This window comes from Rhinoraja longicauda, chromosome 5 (assembly GCF_053455715.1).
Source record: "Rhinoraja longicauda isolate Sanriku21f chromosome 5, sRhiLon1.1, whole genome shotgun sequence".
NCBI classification, from domain to species: Eukaryota; Metazoa; Chordata; class Chondrichthyes; order Rajiformes; family Arhynchobatidae; genus Rhinoraja; species Rhinoraja longicauda.
Genome location: NC_135957.1, coordinates 14,417,869 through 14,440,789, shown reverse-complemented (window position 1 = coordinate 14,440,789; position 22,921 = coordinate 14,417,869). Strand labels below are relative to the sequence as shown.

The window sequence follows — 22,921 nt, the reverse complement described above, 5'->3', positions numbered from 1 at the left end:
CTTCTTCTCCCCCCGGTCGGCGCCCCCCTGCTTCTCGGCCTTACTCTCCTGCCTCCCTTCTCGGCCGCGTTTCCCCTTCTCCCGCCGGCTGGCCAGACGTCTTCCCAGCTGCTTCTTGCGTCCACAGGCTTGGTTCGCAGCCCTTCTCCTGGTCCCTCTTCCTCCGCCGGATCCCCCCCCCCCCCATTTTTTACAGCACACAAATTGGCCTTTTGGCGGCTTTTTAATTGAAAGAATGTCCGCGTTGCATGTGTTGGTGGTGTATGCTGTAAGCTGCCATGTCCTCTAGTTGCCTTGAGCGACTCTGCGTCACGCACTTTGACTATACGACCTTATGTGCAATCCCCTAATACCAAGCCAATTAACCTACAAGCCTGGACGTCTTTGGAGTGTGGGAGGAATCCGGAGCACCAGGAGAAAACCCACGTGGTCACGGGAAGAACGTAAAACTCCGTATAGACAGCTCCCCTAGTTAATAGACAATAGGTGCAGGAGGAGGCCATTCGGCCCTTCAAGCCAGCACCGCCATTCAATGTGATCATGGCTGATTATTCTCAATCAGTACCCCGTTCCTGCCTTCTCCCCATACCCCCTGACTCCGCTATCCTTAAGAGCTCTATCTAGCTCTCTCTTGAATGCATTCAGAGAATTGGCCTCCACTGCCTTCTGAGACAGAGAATTCCACAGGTTCACAACTCTGACTGAAAAGGTTTTTCCTCATCTCAGTTCTAAATGGCCTACCCCTTATTCTGGACTCCCCCAACATTGGGAACATGTTTCCTGCCTCTAACGTGTCCAACCCCTTAATAATCTTATACGTTATAGTCAGATCTATGGCGTGATAAAGTAACAACTCTACCGCTGCGCTGCCATGCCGCCCCAGTGTGCTATGGCAATGGGAATTGTTCCTGTGTATTGCAGGAGAAAATGTGACCCCATGTGTAAGAAAAGTTGGGAGAGTGGAAACAGGGAAGGAATTTTCTCGCCAAAGACTGAAGGGGCCCCATCCTTGATCCACGAGGACAGCTCCGTTGCTGTGAGAGACCAAGCACACTGCGTCCATGTTCTGCAGAGTTTAAAAGAATGAAAGATCTCATTAAACATGTCTATCCTGGACAGGCTAGAAATAGACACAAAGTGCTGTCGTGATTCAACGGATCAAGCAGCATCTCTGGAGAACATGGATAGGTGAAGTTTTGGGTCAGGGCTCTTCTTCAGACTGAAAGTAAACAGGGGGGAACTGGAGGTAAGAAAAGCCCAGAACAAAGCAGAGCCGGCAGTAGATGACTAAGGAGGGATGGAGCCCATAACAGCTCATTGTTGGCTGGGGAAGAGGCGATAATGGAGGGACATAGGGATGTGATCTGTGGAACTAGCAGGACAATTATGGTGTGGGAGGGGGGAGAGTGGGCGTGCAGAGGTTACTAGATGGACAGGCCGGATACAGGGAGGCTGTTTCACAAAGGAGTTGAATCCCAGCTAGTGTGAGGTGGTGAAAATAAGCAGGTGTCAGAGGTTATGGGGAGAAGGCAGGAGAATGGGGTTAGGAGGGAGAGATAGATCAGCCATGATTGAATGGCGGAGTAGACTTGATGGGCTGAATGGCCTAATTCTACTTTCACTTAAGACCTTATGAGAACATCCACAATTAAGGGCAGCATCTGTGAAGAAAATGGACCAACGACATTTCGGGCCAGGATCCTTAATATTGGTTTATTATAGTTATTTTATCAGAGGTACAGTGAAAACTTGTTCTTAATGCGTAAAAGGACACAGTGTTGGAGTAACTCAGCAGTTCAGGCACCTCTGGAGAACAGGTATAGGCGATGTTTCGGGTCAGGGCCCTTATTCAGACTGAAGAAATGTCACCTACCCATGTTCTCCAGAAATGCTGCCTGACCCGCTGTGTTACTCCAGCACTTAGTGTCTTCAGTTCCTTTATTCTACACCTTGTCCAATCAAATTATACATCAGTACAATAGATCCTTTTCTGGAGCAGCACCAGAGAGTCGCCACTTCTGCAACTTTCAAGTCTCTTAAAAGTCCGGTCTTGGCCCAAAGAGGTCTGAAGTTTCATATTGCTCATTTTATGGCATGGTGTCCTGGCAGCACTGGATCGATAAGTAGGGGTTGGCCTGGCCCAGTGCGATGCTGTTGGCTCCTTCCATCGCCGATCCATACAGCTGCCACACGTTGCGCTCGATCTGCTTTCTCGCCCGGCTGCTGTAGGGCTTATCGCAACCACCTCCGCCAATGTCACCACCCGCGATCACCGCAGTCCGTCACTTCCAGCAGCCGTCCCTCTGATCCCACGCATCCAGGTCTACATGTCCCGCTTCCCGAGCTCATCATGGGACAGTTCCCAATCGTGGGTCGGTGGGTCAGATTCCAATCACGGGATGCTTATTAATGTTATGGGAGGGGAGGTCTCGGACCAGTCACTGATGCCATCTCCTTTTCTTTCCCACAATCAGCCGCAATCTGAGCAGGGGTTGGACCCCGGTTTCTCATGGTCAGGGACTCCCAGGGTCAGATTTTGATGCCCGGTCCAGCCGACCCTCCCATAAATGACCAATGGGCGTGAGTATCTGATGGATGAAGTGACCATTGGACACAAGTGGCTGAAGCGCTTTATGGTTGGGCCCTGCGAGTGACCGGTTGTCCCTGATCCCCATGACTGACCAGTGATCTCCACAGCCACTCCCCGAGAGTGACTGGTGTATTATAAGCTCCACCCTTCCTTGGTCATCTGTTGCCGACCCCAGTTCTGCCTTTTTTTTACCTCCAGTTTCTTCCCCTCTTAGTCTGAAGAAGGGTCCCGACCTGAATACGATGGACATGACTAACTGGTGATCTCCGCAGCCACTCCCAGGCCATTCCCCGCGACTGACTGGTGGTTTTGCGGTCACTGACAGTGAGTGACCGTGTACTCTCCACTGCTGTTCCCTGCTCTTCCTGGCCACTGCCTGCTCTATGTGACTGGCTAGTGCTCTCCATGGTTGAGACTGACTGATGCTCTCCACAGCCGCTCTCCGTAAGTGACCGATAGACATGAGTGGCTGGAGCTTTCCATGGCCGGTCCCCGCAAATGACTGACTGACCGGTGCTCTCCACGGCCACTAGACCCAGTGCCAGAGCTGGGTGAGTGCTGTCCTGTCACAGGGGTTGATGACCAGTACCCTGAGGCTGACAGCCACCCCCAACACCTCCACGTCCAGGCAATAACGGGTCGCTTCGTGCTTGATCCGTGATCCAGTCAACACCCACCGCTGAGGGACAGAGGGACACACATCACATCACACGATCTACAGGCATATCACCCACTCTCCCCAACACAGGTGGGACCGGGGCACATGTTCTAGTGCACGGTCACATGCGTCTTGCTACATGCGTATGGCACTCTACACACTAGCATATACAAACATGCAGGTCTACGACACACAAACTATACAAATTGTGTACGTACAGTTACAGTACATATTTATAAACATAGGCATAGTTCATACACAGATAATTGTGGGCTGATGGGTCTATTACTGTGCTGTCCTGTTTCATGTGTACACAGACTGAACTCACACCCAGAGACTATGGATGACACAGAAACAGGTACGGAGAGTACATACATATCACTCGGGCAGTTTTCCTTAACACAAAGTATGTGAATGTGTTCAACATGATGTCACGTGGACAGGGACTATCATAAACATACACACACTCACTCACACGCACACAGACACACAATCTCACACACACGCGCAAATACACATAAGCCCATTTTCACACATACTCAAGCATACGCACGCATGCCTGCAGTGGCATGTACAGCTACGCTTGCATACACGCTCACATACTTGCGCACATGCATTCACACACACGTGATGCTCCCACTCACACACACATGCATGCACACACACACTCCCACTCACACATGGCGGGCCCACAGTCTGTGCAGGAGACGTGTATCCTGGGAGCGAGGAGAGGGTCCAGGCGAGGATGGATGGGAAGGGAGAGGATGGCACCGGGGGATTAGGGATTACCTGTCCGCTGTCCTCACCACTGCATGGAAGCAGCACGATAGGCGATGCCGGGACGGGGGAGGCGATGGAGAGGCAGTGGCGACGCTGTGACAGGCGTTGCCCGGCGGTGTACGTCCACTCCTGGGGGGGTCAGACAGAGTGTAGGGGTGTGGGCGACCTGCTCCACACTTGTCCCCCTCCCCCCTTCACTCCATCCCTCTCACCCCCATTCCAGCCCCACCAACCCACTCCATACCTCTCCCCATCCCGTCCCCTCTTCACCCCTCCCTGCTCCGTCACTGGTCACTCCATCTCTCTCCCCACTTTACCCACCCCTCCTCTCTCTTCTCTGCCACAACTCTGATCTCCCTCCCTTTCCCTCACTCCACTCCTCCCAAACCTCCCCAATCTGCTCGTCCCCAACCCTCCACACCTCACTCCTCTCCCTCACACCCACTCCCCATGCCAGTCCCCCCTCTCTGTTCTTCTCACCTCCTCCTCCTCTCTCTGCCCCTTCCCTCCTCAACCCCTCTCCCCTAACCACCTTGCCACTCCCTTCCCCCACCTTCTCCTCCCCTTATGCCACCCCCTCTCCCCGCATTGACCTGGTTGCTGCTTCCTTGGCAGGGCCGGAGTGCCATGGTGAGGGAGTCCCCATCCCCCACCGTCTCCACACAGTCCCGTCTCTGCTGGATCACGCCCGGCACCGCGTCTGTCTCGTCGGGAATTCTGCCAGAAAACCACAGACGCTGAATGTGAGACCCGCATTCGGGGCTGGGGCAACATCCCCTCCCAACACTGCGCAGCGGGGATGAACTGCCTCACAGAGCCAGAGGCTACGGTTCATTCCTGACCTCGGGTGCTGTCTGAGTGCAGTTCACACATCATTCCTGTGACCGTGTGGGTTTTCAATAGAGAATAGACAATAGGTGGAGTAGGCCATTCGGCCCTTAGAGCCAGCACCACCATTCAATGTGATCATGGCTGATCATTCTCAATCAGTACCCCGTTCCTGCCTTCTCCCCACACCCCCTGACTCCGCTATCCTTAAGAGCTCTATCTAGCTCTCTCTTGAAAGCATTCAGAGAACTGGCCTCCACTGCCGGGTGCTCCTCCCACACTCAAAAGACGTCTGTAGGTTAATTGGCTTATGTAAATTGCCCCTAGTGTGTAATGATTGGATGAGAAAGTGGCATAACAGAACTAGTGTGAATGGGTGGTCAATGGTCGGCATGGACTCCATGGGCTGAAGGGCCTGTTTCCATGCTATTTTTCAATCAATCATTTTACAAGGATGTTGCCAGGACCTCAGTTATAAGGAGAGGTTGGGCAGGCTCGGGCTTTATTCCTTGCCGCAGGAGGACGAGGGGTGATCTTCCAGAGGTGTATAAAATCATGAAGGGAAATAGGCAGAGGAACATGGGCCAAACGTGAGCAAATGGGACCAGTTTAGATGGGCATCTTGGTTGGCATGGATGCTGGGCAGGGGAGGGGCTGGAGCTAAGGGGAGGGGGAAAGGCTGGGGAAGGGGGTAGAGACCTACCTGAGCTCAGGGTAGACATGGTCCAGGTACCAGTGGAAGGGCTTGCATTTCAGATCCATCTTCAACTTCAGTCGGCTCTGGATACTGGGAAAGGGAGGGAGGGGCCGGTCAGAGGTGGAACCCCTTCCTCCGACATCCTCCTCCCTAACTACTTCCATCATCCTCCCTCTTAGCATCCCCTTCCACCCTCCCACTCCCACCACCACCCCTCCCCACTCCCTCTCCTTGTTCCCTCTCTCCATTCCATGTCCCCTCTGTGTCTCCCCATCCCTGCTCCCCACTCTTTCTGTCTACCCTCTCCCCACCCACTCTCATTGTCTTCCCTCTCCCCACTCACTCTCCGTAAGGCTGCCCCTTGGCTGAGGGACGAGCTTCGTAGTAGAATCGCTTGAAATCGTCCATCCAAACCTCGACTGTGCGTCGGGTGTTCCTGGAATGGGGGGGGGGGGGGGGGGAAAGGGTCAGAGACGATGCAGACATCCCCCCACCGTACTTCCCCCGCTGCACGGACAGCTCCAGATATTGAGTTATTACTGTCACATTTCCCAAGGTAAAGTGAAAGCTTTGCTCTACAGGCTCTCCAAACAGATCAGTAAATACTATACTGATTTTCCGGCACCCTTGGTTCCAGAGCTTTCTGGATTATCCACTTTGGCGGACTAACAGAGGAGTCCAACAGTACCAGAATGGCCCATCTGGGCCACCGTAAGACTGAGATACCGGCTCGCAAATTCGGCCTCAGAAGTTGGCTATAGGAAAGGATGTGCCGGCTCTGGCCGTTGTAGGAGGGGGGAGAGGGCAAGTTCGACCCACCCTCCCCACCCCCATTCTCCCCGTCCTCACCCACCCCAAACCCCCACTCTCTCTAACCTCCTCCCCGTCCTCAGTACCTGATGTAGGTGTTGGCGTTACCATCGGGGAAGAGGTAGGGGTGTTTGCGACGGAAGACGTGTCCCACGCGGCTGCAGGGGAGGATTTCCAGGGAGCCACCGCACATCCACACTCGGAACGACAGCTCTGCAAGAGGGAGAGCATGGAACAGCCCAGGAGCAGGCTCTTTCGCCCACAACCTCCTTGCCAAGACCATTTCTTATCTGCCTACACATGATCCATTCCCTGCATATCCATGTGCATATTCAAAAGTCTCTTAAACATCACTATCGTATCTGCCTCCACCACCACCCCAGCAATGCTTTCCAAGCCATCACCAATCTGTGTGTAAAAAAAAAAGCTTGCCCCGCAAATCTCCTTTAAACTTTTTCCCTCTCACCTTAAAGCCGTGCCCTCTAGTTTTGGACATTTCTACCTTGGGGGGAAAAAGGTTCTGACTGTCTATCCTATCCATGCCTCCCATGATTTTATATACTTCTATCAGGTCTCCCCACAACCTCCAACGTTCAAGGGAAAACAATCCAAGTCTGTTCAACCTCTCCCTGTAGCTAATACCCCCCAAATCCAGGCACCATTCTGGTTAACCTCCTCTGCACTCTTTCCAAAGCGGACTAACAGAGGAGTCCAACAGTAAGGGGGCAACTGCACACAATACTCCATATTGTATTTGGCTGCAATACTCCATATTGTATTTGGAGGAGTTGGCTGCGCCTAACGGCTGCGGCTCTCTGGCAGTCTGTTGTCTTTTTTTCTTTTTTTTTGTTTGTGTCGGTGTTGGGATGGTTTTTGTTTCTGTTTTTGGCTGTGTATGTGTGGTGGGGGGGGGGGGGGGTGTGGGGGTGTGGGGGTGGGGGGGGGGGGGTGGGGCGGGGCGGGGGGAAACCTTTCTTTTATTAGGTCTCTTCCCCGGGGCGCAGCTCGCCCGCGGTGCCTTCCATCGCCCGGCGTGGCTCGGCTGTGGGACTTAATATCGCCGGCGAGGCTCGGCCGCGGGACGTTTCAATGCCCGGTGCGGCTCGGCCGCTGGACTTAACATCGCCTGGTGCGGCCGCGGGACGTTTCAGGTCCCGGCGCGGTTTGGCCGCTAGACTTAACATCGCCTGGTGCGGCCGCGGGACGTTTCAGTGCCCGGCGCGGCTTGGCCGCTGGACTTAACATCGCCTGGTGCGGCCGCGGGACGTTTCAGTGCCCGGCGCGGCTTGGCCGCTGGACTTAACATCGCCTGGTGCGGCCGCGGGTTGTTTCAGTGCCCGGCGCGGCTTGGCCGCTGGCCTTAACATCGCCTGGTGCGGCCGCGGGACGTTTCAGTGCCCGGCGCGGCTTGGCCGCTGGACTTAACATCGCCTGGTGCGGCCGCGGGACGTTTCAGTGCCCGGCGCGGCTTGGCCGCTGGACTTAACATCGCCTGGTGCGGCCGCGGGACGTTTCAGTGCCCGGTGCGGCTCGGCCGCGGGACGTTTCAGTGCCCGGTGTGGCTCGGCCGCTGGACTTAACATCGCCCGGTGCGGCCGCGGGACGTTTCAGTGCCCGGTGCGGCTCGGCCGCGGGACGTTTCGGTGCCCGGTGCGGCTTGGCCGCTGGACTTTTCAGTGCCCGGTGCGGCTCGGCCGCTGGACTTAACATCGCCCGGTGTGGCCGCGGGACGTTTCGGTGCCCGGGGCGGCTCGGCCGCGGGGCCTTCCATCCCCTTGCGGGGGCTGTGCGTGTCGTTTGCCTCGGTAGGGGTCGAGCTGCCTGTCCGTGGGTGCGGGGGGAAGAGAGGGGAAGTTTTGTTGCCTCCATCACAGTGAGGGGGTGTTTGGAGTCACTGTGATGGATGTTTGTGTTGGGGTCGGGTGTCCTGTGTTCTTTTCTTTTTTGTTGTGTCTTGTGTCTTGTGACTGCTGAAATTTCGTTCGGTGTTTGTGCCGAGTGACAATAAAGTGTTGTTATACTGTTATACTGTTATGCGGCTTAACCAAAATCCTATAAAGCTGCATCCTAACTTTCTGACTCTTACCCTCTGCCCCGACCCGTGAAGGCAAGCATACCATATGCCTTCTTCACCACTCTGTCTACTGTGTTGCCACATTCAGGGAGCTGTGAACTTGGACCCCAAGATCCTGCTGCACATCAATGCTGTTAAGGGTCTTGCCATTAAATGTATATTTTCCCCTTACATTTGACCTCCCAAAGTGCAATACCTCACACTTGCTCTGATAAAACTTCATCTGCCATTTCTCCACCCACATCTGCAACTTATCTAAATCCCGCTACATACTTTGACAGCCTTCCTCACAGTCTGCGGCCCCAGCAATCTTGCTGTCATCTGAAAATTTACTAACCAAACTGTCTATGTCATTCAAGTCATTTATATGTAACACAAACTGCAGGGGACCCAGCACAGAGATCTCTGCAGAACTCCACAGGTTACAGGCCTCCAGCATGAATATTGTCCTTCAACCACAACTACCTGTCTTCTATCAGTAAGCCAGTTCTGAATCCAAACGACCAAGTCATTGTTAATCCCATGCATTTTAATCTTCTGGATCAGCCTGCCATAGGGGACTTTATCAAACGCCTTACTTCAATCCATATAGACATCCACCACCCTACCCTCATCAATCACCTTTGTCACCTACTCAACTAACGCAAAGGAGTAAGGAGACCTGCTGCATACAAAGGGAGCATGATGAGAGAGAGTAGCAGGTAGACAGATATGCTGGTCCAAGTGAGTAGGGAGGGGATGGGACAGTGGGATAAGATGGAACTGGTGTAAACAGGTCATGGATTGTCATTATGGCCCGTTTCCTTGCTGTATCTCTAGACTAAACTCCGTTTTAAAATCAAACCGTGCCAGGACCTTTGTGGTGAATGGCAGCGGCCTGGGATGTGTTGTAGAGCAGAGGGATCTAGGAGCACAGGTTCATGGTTCCCTGAGAGTGCAACAAACGTCCTCACAACTCACCAAAGTTTTCTCCGCCCCAGATCTCCATCTCAGTGTCGTAGCTTCCCAGGTGGTTGAACCAGGCCTTGTTGATCACAAAAAGTCCACCCGCTATCACCGGGGTCCTGGGGAGAGGTGGGAGGTCAGGGGAGTCATCACGGGCAAGGGCAGACATCACGGGCAAGGGGAGAGAGGCATCACAGGCAAGCGGAGACGGGGCGAGGGGAGACTAGGGGTGAGCGGAGACTAGGGGCGAGGGGAGACTAGGGGTGAGGGGAGACAGTGCAAGAGACGTCTGGGGCTGGCCATAGCCCTGGGGGTGACGAGACGGGGGCTCCATGGGAACAGGGTGAGTGGGAAGATGTCTGGACCCTCCCCAGTATCCCACCCAGCCCCCCTCCCGGGACCACCCCATACCTGATGGGGGCGATGGGGTTGGCTCTCCCTGCCGTCACCTCCTCGCTCAGCGGCTCCCACTTGAAGTGTAGACTCCAGTCAAACCCTGGGGGACAAGGGCAAGTGATCAACCCTCCCCCACCCCTCGATCCATACCCTTCCTGACCCCACCACCTCCCGATCATTATCCCTCCCTGACCCCCATCCACATCCCCTCCACACCTCCCCATCCCATAACACACCTATTCTACACACCTATTTCTCCCCTCTCCCTCCCCTTCAACCCATGTAAACGTCGCCTATCCATGTTCTCTACAGATACTGTCTGAATCGAGTTACTCCAGTACTTTGTGTCATTTGTTGTAAGCCAGCATCTGCAGTTCCTTGTGTCACCACCCTTCCCCGTCCTCTAAGCCCTGTCCCTACCCCTACCTGCCCCACTTCCTGTCTTTACATATCACCCACAACTCCACCTTCTCTGGGCCAAGTCTCCCCTATGTCCCCAACACAAGCGGGATGTCATCAGATCTGGGTAACTTTAGAGAGTCAGAAACAGGCCCTTCAGCCCACTGACCAGTGATCACCCGTTCCACTAGTTCTATGTTGTCCAACTTTCTCATCCACTCCCTGCACACTAGGGGCAATTTACAGAGAGCCAATTCACCTTCAAACCCGCACATCATTGGGACGTGGGAGGAAACCAGGGCATCTGGAGGAAACCAACACGGTCACGGGGAGAACATGTAAACTGCGTACAGACAGCACCCACAGTCGGGATCGAACCCGGGTCTCTGGTCCTACCTCCTCTCAAGTCCGGGGAGGCAGCCACGTAAGCGAAGGTGTCCATGTTGATGATGTCGATGACAGGGCTGACCACGCGGGAGGGGTCCTATCACGGAAAACACCGGAAGAGTGAGAGCGGGGACTGAGGCAGCCGGGATGCCAGCGGCAATCGTATCACCACCACCCCCTCTCCCTGCCCCCACCTCTACACTATGCACCCTTCCCTGATAGCCCCAACAATCTCCCCTGGATCAGTCACATGGAAACAACAGCCAAGATGCCACACCAATGCCTCTACCTCCTGAGGAGACTGGGGAATTCAGCCAGTCTTCAGTGACTCTCACAAACTTCACAGATGCACCATAGAAAGCATACTGTCGGGTTGCATCACAGCCTGGTTTGGGAACTGCTCTGCCCAAGACCAGACTCCCCACCATTGACTCCATCCACACATCATGCTGCCTCAGGAAACCAGTCAACCTAATCAAAGACTAGTCACACCTCGGTCATTCCTTCTTCTCCCTGCTCCCGTCTGGCAGAAGGCACAGAAGCTTTAAAGTGCGCACCAGCAGACTCAGGAACAGCTTCTTCTCCGTTGTTATCAAGCTTCTGTCCTTCCATAAGCTAGGTTACTGTCCGATTCACCTCTACCCCAATGTGGACTTTGGACTTTGTCTCTGGAGCGCTACAATACTGAGAACTATATTCTGCACTCTGTATCTTCCTTTATGCTCTACCTATTGTTCCCTAAGTTTGACCTGATTGTATTTATGTATAGTATTGTCTGATCTGATTAGATAGTTCATAAATTCATAAGTGACAGGAACAGAATTAGGCCATTCGACCCATTAAGTGTACCCATTAGGCCATTCGACCCATTAAGCCATTCAATCATGACTGATATATCTCTTCCTCTCAATTCCATTCTCCTACCTGCTAACCCCTGACACCCGCACTAATCAAAAATCTAAAATTATCCATTGACTTGGCCTCCACTGCTATCTGCGGCAATGAATTCCACAGATTCACCATCCTCTGACGAAAGAAATTCCTCCTCATTTCCTTCCTAAAGGAACGTCCTTTTATTTTGCTTCTGGTGATAGATTCTCCCACTAGTGCAAACTTCCTCTCCACATCCAATCTAACCAGGCCTTTCACTATTCAGTAAGTTTCAATTATCCTATTGAACTCCAGCGAGTATTGGCCCAGTAACATCAAACGCTCATCATGTGTTAACCCACTGAGTCCTGGGATCATTCTCGTAAAATTCTCGAGAGCATGCAAAACAAAATTTTTCACGATACCTCAGTGTACAAGACAATGATAAATCCAAAGGAGTCAGTCCAAGGGAGTGGGGGAAGGGAGAGACGGGAGTGTGGGGAAAGAAGTGGAGGGAGGGGGAGGGTGTGTCTTGAGGGGGGAGGGTGTGTCTTGAGGGGGGAGGGGAAGGGTGTCTCTGTGGCATTGGGATCGGGGAGGAAAGTGGGGTGGATTTGGGGGATTCGGGGGGGGGGGTGGGGAGTGTGTGATTCTGTGGGAGCGGGGTCTCACCTGTGCGACGCGCTGCAGGAGGGGCAGCAGCCAGTCACGGTTTACCTCACAATGACTGTCAAGAAAGGTGAGGATCCCCGCGGTGGCGGCGTCTGCCCCCCTCACACGTGAGCGGATCAACCCTAGGGTGGGGGAGAGGCTTGTCAGTCATCCGTCACCCCTCCCCCAAACCCACAACCCGCCCAGCCTGGACCCCAACTCTTCCTCTCCACACCCCCTTCTCCCCTCCCTTTACGCACCCCATCCTCCCTCTCCCAGTCCACCCCCTGTTCCCAAGGCCTGAAACCCCAAACTGACCCCGGCACCTCAATCCAGCAAAGTTCTGGGGGAATGGTCCCTTTAAATAAAGGGGCCACACACACAGAGTCTGCCTCCCCCAACTCTCACCCTCCAATCCCTTCCCCCTCCTCCCACCCCTCATTCATCCCCCGCCTTCTCCTCCCACCCCACCATCTTCCTTCCCTCTCCCTCTCCTTTCTCCTTCCTTCCTCCACCCTTCCCCCCACCCCCTTCCTTCCACATCCCATTTCCCTCTGCCCCACCCTTCTTTTCCCCCCTCCCCTTCTCCTCCTCCTCCCCGCTCACCTTCCCGCTGCTGGTTGCGGAGACTCTTCACCTTGGGGAGTGCAGTCAGTAACTGGCAGTCAGCCGCTGTGGGGACAGGAGGGTGAGGGTGAGGGTGGGGGTGGAGGCTCCCGTGACCGCCGTCCCACCTCAACACTTCCCCCCAACCCCACAGAAGCCGGAGGCAGGAGAGCTGGAGGCAGCCCAGGAGGCACCAGAGACCAAGGGCAGGAGTGGTCATCAGTGGTGGAAACCAGAACCCTGACCACACTGGGGGAGTCAGGAGAGGGAGAAGAAGAGAAAAAGAGATGAGGGGGTAGCAGGAGGGAGCAGTAACGGACTGTTCCAGATGCTACGGTCAGGCAAACGCCTCCGCTGTCACGCTGTGAAAACGGAGAGGATGAGACGGAGCTTCTTCCCACAGGCCATCAGGACTGTCAACTTTGATAACCCCAGAGACTAAATTTTTGTCGACACTTTTTGTGCTATGTTTAGTAACTTATTAACTTTATTTATATGCTGTAACTGTAATTATTTTTGTGCACAACCCGCAGGCATTGCCACTTTCATTTCACTGCACATCGAGTATGTGTATGTGACAAATAAATTTGACTTGACTTGACTTGACTTGAGGAATGGGAGGGGGAGCGGGAGGGGGAGGGCGAGTGGATTAAACCTGGGTCTCAGGTGTTGTGACGCAGTGTTAGATTTTCTGATGGAATTGTGCACATTGTGTGGATATTTTTGAAAACATTCTCTCAGAAAACTACCCTGTGTCAAACCTCAAATTCCCATGTCTTCCTTTCGAGAGGGTGCAGAGGAGGTCTTTTTTTGTAAACCAGCATCTACATTTAGTTGTGTTACCAGATAAGAGTTGGTATTGGTATCATGTTCGGCACAGGCGCTGTGCTGTGCAGTCTTATGTTCTCTCTTGTGGCGCCCATCCTGCTAAGTTACCGTTCCCCAGTATCCCTGGGGTTAGAGGGGGAGTGGTATATCGGTGAGGGAGGGAGGCGGAGACGGGGAGGCAGATGGGAATGGGGATGGGGTCACAACACGCACTGTATTCCCTGGCGTTGGAGTGGGGGTATGCGTGGGTGAGGGAGGGGGACAGGCAGGAACTGGACAAGTACTCACGGTCCTGGCTGAAGTCGTCCACTAGGATGATCTCGTGGACGAGGTAGGCCGGCGTCCTGTTCAACAAGCTGTCACACAAAGTACCGAGCGTCACATAACATGCACTGCAGTTCCTCCACACTCCTGTTCATCCTCTACAGCTCCGCCTTCAACATCGTAATCCCACCCAAACCCATCTCCAAACTCCTGGACCCAGGAGTCAGCTCCCCCCACCGACACTGGATCCTTGACTCTCAACCTCCTCCACAATAACTCAACACTAGTGCCCCGTGAGGAAGCGTTCTCTGTCCCCTGCTTTTCGTCGCGGGTATATAGTCCCCTCCTTTACTCCCTGCACAATCACCACTCCACCTCCATCTACCAGTTTGCAGACCACTGGTGGGCCGGATCACAAAGAATAATGAGACGGAGTACAAGAAGAAGTTAGACAACTTAGTGACATGGTGTCAGGACAACAACCTCTCCCCCAATGTCAGCAAGATGAAGGAGCTAGTTATCAACTTCAGGAAGCGTGGTGGAGGACATGCCCACATCAGCATCAACTGTGGCAATAGAGAGTCTGGAAAAACTGACAAGGTGCAGGGAGATTCTTACTGCACTCACACCCTGCACTCTCCCTCACTTCACACCTCTCCCCACACACTCGCATTGCTCTCACTCTCCCCCCTGCCACTACTCACACCCACACTCGCTCGCTCGCTCCATCACCCACTGTGTGCACTCGCATTATAGCCACCCTCACTTCCTCCTTCCCTCCCTCCCTCACACACCGTTCTTTGCCTACCTTGCCAGCCCCCCTCATCCTGTTCTCCTTCCTCCAACCTTTCCTCACCCCCCCCCCTCCAAGCACCCCCTGCGCCCGGCCACCCTGCCCCTGACCTGCGGACGGTGCGCAGCAGGGCTGCCCGCTCCTCATTGTGGACGGTGATGATGATGCTGGTCGGGGGCAACTCCCCCTCCCACGGCTGCAGGGAGCACCTGGGATGAGAGAGGGGGAGAGGGGTTTGGGGAAGAAGGAAAGGGAGGGGAGGAGGGCGGAGGAGTGGAGAGGGGACAGGGAAAGGGAGAGGTGGGGAAATGTGAGGGGGAGGAGTTGGGGAAAGAGGAGTCAGTCTGGGCACCAACCCCTCACATCCCCCCCTCCCCCCCTTCTGGTCAACCCCAGACACCCCCCCCCCCCCCCCCACCATCGCCAGAGGTGGGGATCAATCCAAAATCCCGGCGCGGCGAGGCAGCAGCACTATCCGCTGTGCCACAGTACAGGTATCCGGACCAGAGGCAGAGCTCAGTGTGGGGGTGGGGGAGAAACACAGGTCTCTCTCCACCCTACCCCCCACCCTCCCCTCAGGCTCAGAAACACTGCCTGCCTGTCTCTCTCTCTCACTCACTCTCTCTTTCTCTCTCACTCTCACCTACGAGTGTTTCCTTACCTGCCGGTGAGAGGGAGAGAGGCAGGCAGTTTCTGAGTCGGGGAGGGGGGGTGGTGGTAGGGTCTAGAGACCTGTGTTTCTCCCTCACCCCCAGGTATTCCCAGCTGTTCCTTATTAATCCCATCAGCAGCATTTGTATTCCCATCATTCCCAATGTATTTATGATTCCCATATTCCTGGCATTCACTGCTGATGCCCACATTCCCTACTGTTCCTATCATTTCCAGTATTCCTGACATTCTTCGGTGTTCCCATCATTTCCCACTGTTTCCATCATGCCCCATGGTCTCAGTATTCCTGGTGTCTCCAACATTCCTAGCATTTGTGACATTCCCAGTATTCTCACCATTCCCAGTATTTCTGGTGTTCCCAGCATTCCAACCGTTCCCAACAATCCCAGCACTCCCAGTATTTCTGGCATTCCTAGTATTCCCGCTCCCATCCTTCCCAGGGCTCCCAATATTCCCAGCATTCCCATTGTTCCTGACATTCCCAGCAATCCCAGTATTCCTGGCGTTCCCAGGCACAGTCCCGGACCTCACCCACCTGTAGTGCCTGGTGTCGTGGACGGTGCGGGTACTGGGAACCCGCCCGCTCTCCCTCTGGTTGAAGGCATGCCGTCGGTACGGGTCTTCCCCCCGCCTCCACCTCTTGCCCACCAGGTAGCCCCGCTCATCAAACTCCTCCGGCTGCTCCTCCGGCAGTTCCTGAGGGGGGGAGTGGGTCATGGTCCGGGGAGGGGTGGGGGGGGGGGGAGGGGAGGGGGAAGAGTGTGGAAACAACATTAAACCAGCACTGCCTGGAGCAAAGGGCTCCTGTATATCAGTGGGACCAAGTATAGACTACCTCCTCCTTCCCCAGCACCACCATTTAATACGATCATGGCTGAAATCTTTTAAAATCAGTACCCCTTTCCTGCTTATTCCCCATGTCCCTTGATTCCTTTAGCCCTGAGAGCTAAATCAAACTCTCTCTTGAAAACATCCAGTGAATTGGCCTCCACTGCCTTCTGTGGCAGAGAATTCCACAGATTCACAACTCTCTGTGTGAAGTTTTTCCTCATCTCAGTCGTAAATGGCCTACCCCTTATTCTTAAACTGTGACCTCTGGTTCTGGACTCCCTCTTCCTGCATCTAGCCTGCCCAATCCCTTAAGAATTTTTGTTTCTATAAGATCCCGTCTCATCCTTCTAAATTCCAGTGAATACAAGCACAGTTGACCCATTCTTTCCTCATGTCAGTCACGCCATCCTGGGAATTAACCTGGTGAACCTACGCTGCACTCCCTCAATAGCAAGAATGTCCTTCCTCAAATTAGGAGACCAAAATTGCAATACTCCGGGTGCGGTCTCACCAGGGCCCTGTACAACTGCAGTAAGACCTCCTTGCTCATAAACTCAAATCCTCTCACAATGAAGGCCAACATGCCATTAGCTTTCTTCACTGCCTGCTGTACCTGCATGCTTACTTTCACTGATTGATGGACAAGGACACCCAGGTCTCGTTGCACCTCCCCTTTTCCTAATCTGACACCATTCACATAATAATCTGCCTTCCTGCTCTTGCCACCAAAGTGGATAACCTCACATTTATCCACATTATACTGCATCTGCCATGCATCTGCCCACTTGACCAACCTATCCAAGTCACCCTGCAGCCTCATAGCATCCTCCTCACAGCTCACACTGCCATCCAGCTTTGTGTCATCCGCAAACTTGGAGATGTCACATTTAATCCCCTCGTCTAATTCGTTCATTTATATTGTAAATAACTGGGGTCCCAGCACCGAGCCTTGCGGCACCCCACTAGTCACTGCCTGTCATTCTGAAAATGATCCGTTAATTCCTACTCTTTGCTTCCTGTCTGCCAACCAGTTCTCTATCCATGTCAATACCCTACCCCCAATAACATGTGCTCTAATTTTGCCCACTAATCTCTTGTGTGGGACCTTGTCAAAGGCTTTTTGAAAGTCCAGATACACTACATCCACTGGCTCTCCCTTATCCATTCTACTTGTTACACCCTCAAAAAATTCCAGAAGATTAGTCAAGCATGATTTCCCCTTCATAAATCCATGCTGACTTTGACCGATCCTGTCAAATTCCTCATCACATTCCCCTCTGCCATGTCAGCATGTTTTATGCTAACACATTTCCGATCCATCACACAGACCAGACTCCCCACCATTGACTCCATCTACACTTCAAGCTACCTCAGAAAAGCAGCCGACATAATGAATGACTTGTCCCACCACAACCATTCCTTCTTCTCCCTGCTCCAGCCAAAGGTGCAGAAGCTTGAAAGCATACACCACCAGACTCAGGAACAGCTTCTTCCCCTCTGTTATCAGGCTTCTGAATGGTCGTTCCATATGCTAGGGTTTAGTCGTGATCTCCTAACCCACCGCAATGCGGACCTTGCACATTGTCTCTTCAACTGTAACACTATATTCTGCACTCTGATATCGTCTCCTTTGTACTACCTGTTGTATGGCTTAATTATATTCATGTAGAGCAAGATTTGACTGGATAGCACACAAAGATTTTCACTGTATCTCGGAACACGTGACAATAATAGACCATGTCTGTGAGGTTGTAGGGACTAGTTAGGCCGAAGGGCTTGTTTCCATCCATAGGACCTCAAGAAAAAATGTCCAGGTAAACAAGCTCAAATTTGGTCCAATCTGGTTCTTGATTAGTACGGGAGTCAGAGGTCACCCCTATTGTCTATTGTCTATTGTCTATTGTCACGGGGAGAAGGCAGGAGAATGGATTTGAGAGGGAAAGATAGATCAGCCATGATTGAAAGGCAGGGGTAGACTTGATGTGTCGAATGGCCTAATTCTGCTCCAATGTTTTATAATCTAATCTCTGATGTTAACTGGACCAGGACTGGGTCTGTAATTGAGCGGCGCAGCGGGTAGAGCTGCTGCCTCACAGCGCCAGAGAACCGGGTTCGATCCTGATCTCGGTTGCTGTCAGTGCAGAGTTTGTACATTCTCTCTGTGACCGAGTGGGTTTCCTCCGGGTGCTCCAGTTTCCTCCCACATCCCGTAGACGTGCGGTTCGTAGGTTAATTGGCCCTCTGTAAATTGCCCGTAGTGTGTAGGGAGTGGATGACAAAGTGGTATAACATGGAACTAGTGTGAATGGGTGATTGATGGTCGGCTTGGACTTGGTGGGCCGCAGGGCTTGTTTTTCTGCTGTATCTCTAAACTAAACTTGGGCAGCATGGTGATGCAGCCTTACAGCGTTGCTGCCCTACAACTACAGGTGTTGTCTGTACGGAGTTTGTACGTTCTCCCCATGACCTGCATGGGTTTTCTCCGGGATCTCGGGTTTCCTCCCACACTCCAAAGACGTACAGGTTTGTAGGCTAATTGGCTTGGTATAATTGTAAATTGACCAAAGCGTGTAGGATGGTACTAGTGTACGGGATGATCGCAGGTCAGCATGGACTCGGTGGACCAAAGGGCCTGTTTCCGTGCTGTATCTCTAAACTAAGAACTAAACTAAATTAAAGTGAATGAAACATCCAGTTGGGAAAAAAAAGCCAATACTTTCACGGTGCCAAGTAAAAAATAGTCTGGACTAAACCCATGGCCGTTGTCAGAATGATTTATGAGTGGATTAGGAACTTCCTGCTGCCTAGTAATAGGAGAATGTGATCAGTGAACCCCATCCCACACCACCAGACCCAGGAACAACACGCGCTGCCCTACTGCCGGCCCAGAGTGGGGATTCTGAGGGCACAGAGATTCAGACCCAGCTGCTGACTCACTCCCCACAGAAAGGTGCAGCACCCTCTGAGTGGGAATGCTGGCCACGGAATCCAGCTGAGAACACGGTGGTACAGCGGTAGAGTTGCTGCCTCACAGCACCGGGGACCCGGGTTTGGTCCGGACTATGGGTGCTGTCTGTACGGAGTTTGTACGTTCTCTGAGTGACCATGCAGATTTTTTCCCTGGTGCTCCAGTTTACTCCCACACTCTAAAGACGTACAGGTGTGTTGCTTAATTGGCTTCTGTAAATTATGTCCAGGATGCTAAGGTGGGCCAAAATAGAACTCGTGTACGGGCGATCGATGGTCATCATGGACTTGGTGGGCCGAAGGGCCTGTTTACACACTGTATCTCAGAAACTAAAACCCTGTGTAGACGGATGAGGGGAATAGATAGGGTGAATTCACAGAATATATTATACAGAATACGGGAATCAAGATCCAGGAACATGGATTTAAGGCGAGAGGGGAAAGGAGAAAGATTTAACAGGAACCTGTGGAGCAACGTTTTCGCACAGAGGGTGGTGGGTGTATGGAACGAGCTGCCAGAGGAGGTAGTTGAGGCAGGTATTATAACAACATTTACAAGATATTTAGACAGGTACAGAACTGTACATGGACAGGAAAGGTTTGGAGGAATATGGACCAAACCCAGGCTGGTGAGACTAATGTAGATGGGACATGTTGGTCAACATAGACTAGTCAGACGCCTCTATTACCCCCACCTCGTCTAACCCACCCCTCTTTCCCCCCCCCCCCCCCCCCCCCCCAACCTGTCTCTGTCCCCCTGGATCCAACTGTAGTTTTCCTGCCTCCATCCACTCTTTGAGTCGAGAAGAAGGGTCCCGACCCAAAACGCTGACTGTCCATTCCCTCCACAGATGCTGCCTACCCACTGACTTTTTCCAACACTTTGTGTTTTTCTCCAGATTCCAACATTTGCGGTTCCTTGTGTCTACACACAGAAACACATTCGTTCACACACACACTGTTTACAGACACACACGGGTTCTCAGACACACAGGGACGCTCATGTGCATCCACACCTCCCTCACACACATGCAGTCACTGCTGTACGCACTGGTTCACCCACACATGGATAGGCTGATGTACACAATGCACACTGCTCACACATACACAAGGGCACACTGTTTTGTACACACACTGGTTGACACTCATATCGTGTACACACACACACAGGTGTGTACACACACACACACAGGTGTGTACACACACACACACACACACAGGAATCTCTCACGCACACTCTCACAAAGGAACAAACACACCCGAGAATAGACTGGTTTACACACACAGGGGGACACAACGTTTTACACACTGGGACACCGGGGTTCACACTCACACACCCACACACACGTGGGGACACGCTCACTGCCCACACACACACTCTGGTGACCCCTCGGCTCCTTACCCAGCTCCGGTGCGTGGCTGCGGGCGGCCCTGGCTCGGCCCACAGCACCAGGCGCTGCAGCTCCGGCCACAGGGAGCAGAGCAACGCGGCGGCGGCGGCGGCGGCGGCGAGGACCAGCAACAGCGGCCCGGCTCTGCGGACCCGCCGCATCCCGGCTCCAGCTCCGGCTCCCTCTCTCCCTCCCTCCCTCCCTCCCTCCGTCCCCGCTCCCCGTGACAGCGGCCCGACCCTCCCCCTCCCCAGGGAGAGGGGGAACGGGAAAGGGGGGGGAGTGGAGAAGGGAGGGGGAAGGAAGGTGATTGGGGATGGTCCCAGTTTGGGGGGGAGAGGGGGTAATGTTGAGGGGGGGGGGGTTGTCTGGGAGAAAGTTGTGCGGAGGAAGAATGGGGGGAAAGAGGGGAGAGTGGTCGGCGGGAGTACGGGTGGGGAAGGGTGAGGGAGAGTGGTGTGTGCAGGGGAGGGAGTGGTGGGCTGGGGAGAGTGGTGGGCTGGGGAGGGAGTGGTGGGCTGGGGAGGGAGTGGTGGGCTGGGGAGGGAGTGGTGGGCTGGGGAGGGAGTGGTGGGCTGGGGAGAGTGGTGTGGGAGGGTGAACGGTGTGGGAGGGTGAACGGTGTGGGAGGGTGAACGGTGTGGGAGGGTGAACGGTGTGGGAGGGTGAACGGTGTGGGAGGGTGAACGGTGTGGGAGGGTGAACGGTGTGGGAGGGTTGGGTCAGTGGGGGTGGGGAGGGAATGAAGTGCGACGGAGGGGGCGGGTGGGAGTGTGGTGGCCAGAGGAGTGTGTGTGCATTCTCCCTGGAGCCTGTGTGTGGTCTGAGCGCAGCTTCTCTCTTCAGTTCTACCACCCGACCACCTCTCTCTCCCCACCCCACCCCACCCCACACACATTACACGTCCAGACGAATGCAATTGGCCTTGGGTTGCCCACTGATCTATGGCTTAGTTCTTGGTCCTCCAAAATATTCCATGTGCAATTTAAACAGGAGGTGTTACAATAGACAATAGGTGCAGGAGGAGGCGATTCGGCCCTTCGGGCCAGCACCACCATTCAATGTGATCATGGCTGATCATTCTCAATCAGTACCCCGTTCCTGCCTTCTCCCCATACCCCCTGACTCCGCTATCCTTAAGAGCTCTATCTAGCTCTCTCTTGAATGCATTCAGAGAATTGGCCTCCACTGCCTTCTGAGGCAGAGAATTCCACAGATTTACAACTCTCTGACTGAAAAAGTTTTTCCTCATCTCCGTTCTAAATGGCCTACCCCTTATTCTTAAACTGTGGCGCCTGGTTCTGGACTCCCCCAACATTGGGAACATGATTCCTGCCTCTAACGTGTCCAACCCCTTAATAATTTTATATGTTTCAATAAGATCCCCTCTCATCCTTCTAAATTCAAGTGTATACAAGCCTAGTACTCCAGGTGCGGTCTCACTAGGGCCCTGTACAACTGTAGAAGGACCTCTTTGCTCCTATACTCAACTTCTCTTGTTATTCAAGGCCAACATTCCATTGGCTTTCTTCACTGCCTGCTGTACCTGCATGCTTCCTTTCAGTGACTGATGCACTAGGATACCCAGATCTTTTCCTAACTTGACACCATTCAGATAATAATCTGCCTTCCTATTCTTACCACCAAAGTGGATAACCTCACATTTATCCACATTAAACTGCATCTGCCATGCATCCGCCCACTCACACAACCTGTCCAAGTCACTCTGCAACCTCATAGCGTCTTCCTCACAGTTCACACTGCCACCCAGCTTTGTGTCATCTGCAAATTTGCTAATGTTACTTTTAATCCCTTCATCCGAGTCATTAATGTATATTGTAAATAGCTGCGGTCCCAGGACCGAACCTTGCGGTGCCCCACTAGTCACTGCTAGTTGACTTATACCAACACTGGCTTCACCCTACCTCGCAGATTTCCAGTGCCTTTTCCACCTCTCCCCAATGCTCCATGCAATTTATTAATCATTAATCAACTCTCTTCCTACTTTGGACACATCCTCAACTCTGATTCCCTGTCCACAGATCTGGCCTGACCTACTGAATGTTTCCAGTATTTTCACTATTATTGCAATGGTACAAGGGCTTCATGGTCATTCATCACGGAAATAGGCCGTTCAACCCAATTTGTCCATGTTGACGAAGAAGTCCCATCTACACTAGTCCTATTTACCCACGTTTGGCCTATAAACCTTTCCTATCCATGCACCTATCCAAGTGTGTTTTAAATGCTGTCCAGTACCTGCCTTAATTACCTCCTCTGGCAGCTCATTCCATACACCCAGTGTGAAAACATTGCCCCTCAGGTTCCTGTTAACTCTTTCCCCTCTCACCTTTAATCAATGTCCTCTAGTTCCTTTAACCCTATCCTGGGTAAAAGACTGTGCATTCACTTTATCAGTTCCCCTTGATTTTATACACCTCTATGAGATCACCCCCTCATCCTCCTGCTCTCCAAGGAATAAAG

General features: G+C 53.2%; 1 protein-coding gene across 1 annotated transcript; it reads right to left on the bottom strand.

Moving 5' to 3' along the window:
* Positions 1-1,693: 1,693 nt before the first annotated feature.
* Positions 1,694-21,149, bottom strand: galnt14 (UDP-N-acetyl-alpha-D-galactosamine:polypeptide N-acetylgalactosaminyltransferase 14 (GalNAc-T14)). Its single transcript, XM_078398938.1, has 15 exons — positions 20,449-21,149; positions 15,784-15,944; positions 14,687-14,785; positions 13,808-13,875; positions 12,692-12,757; positions 12,107-12,228; positions 10,574-10,661; positions 9,794-9,878; positions 9,398-9,501; positions 6,450-6,576; positions 5,897-5,989; positions 5,560-5,643; positions 4,622-4,745; positions 4,038-4,157; positions 1,694-3,269 (listed from the first exon to the last, which is right to left on the bottom strand). The coding sequence occupies exons 1-15, from the start codon at positions 20,596-20,598 to the stop codon at positions 3,120-3,122; spliced, it is 1,641 nt and encodes a 546-aa protein (XP_078255064.1). The 5' UTR covers positions 20,599-21,149; the 3' UTR covers positions 1,694-3,119.
* Positions 21,150-22,921: the final 1,772 nt, after the last annotated feature.

What these genes read in the sequence shown, in the direction of transcription:
- galnt14 (XM_078398938.1), bottom strand. Translation starts at nt 20,598, where the DNA reads ATGCGGCGGGTCCGCAGAGCCGGGCCGCTGTTGCTGGTCCTCGCCGCC. An exon ending in CTGCTGCGCACCGTCCGCAG is followed by an intron (nt 13,876 to 14,686) that starts GTCAGGGGCAGG and finishes TTTGTGTGACAG; the next exon opens with CTTGTTGAACAGGACGCCGG. An exon ending in AACGCCAACACCTACATCAG is followed by an intron (nt 5,990 to 6,449) that starts GTACTGAGGACG and finishes CCCCCATTCCAG; the next exon opens with GAACACCCGACGCACAGTCG.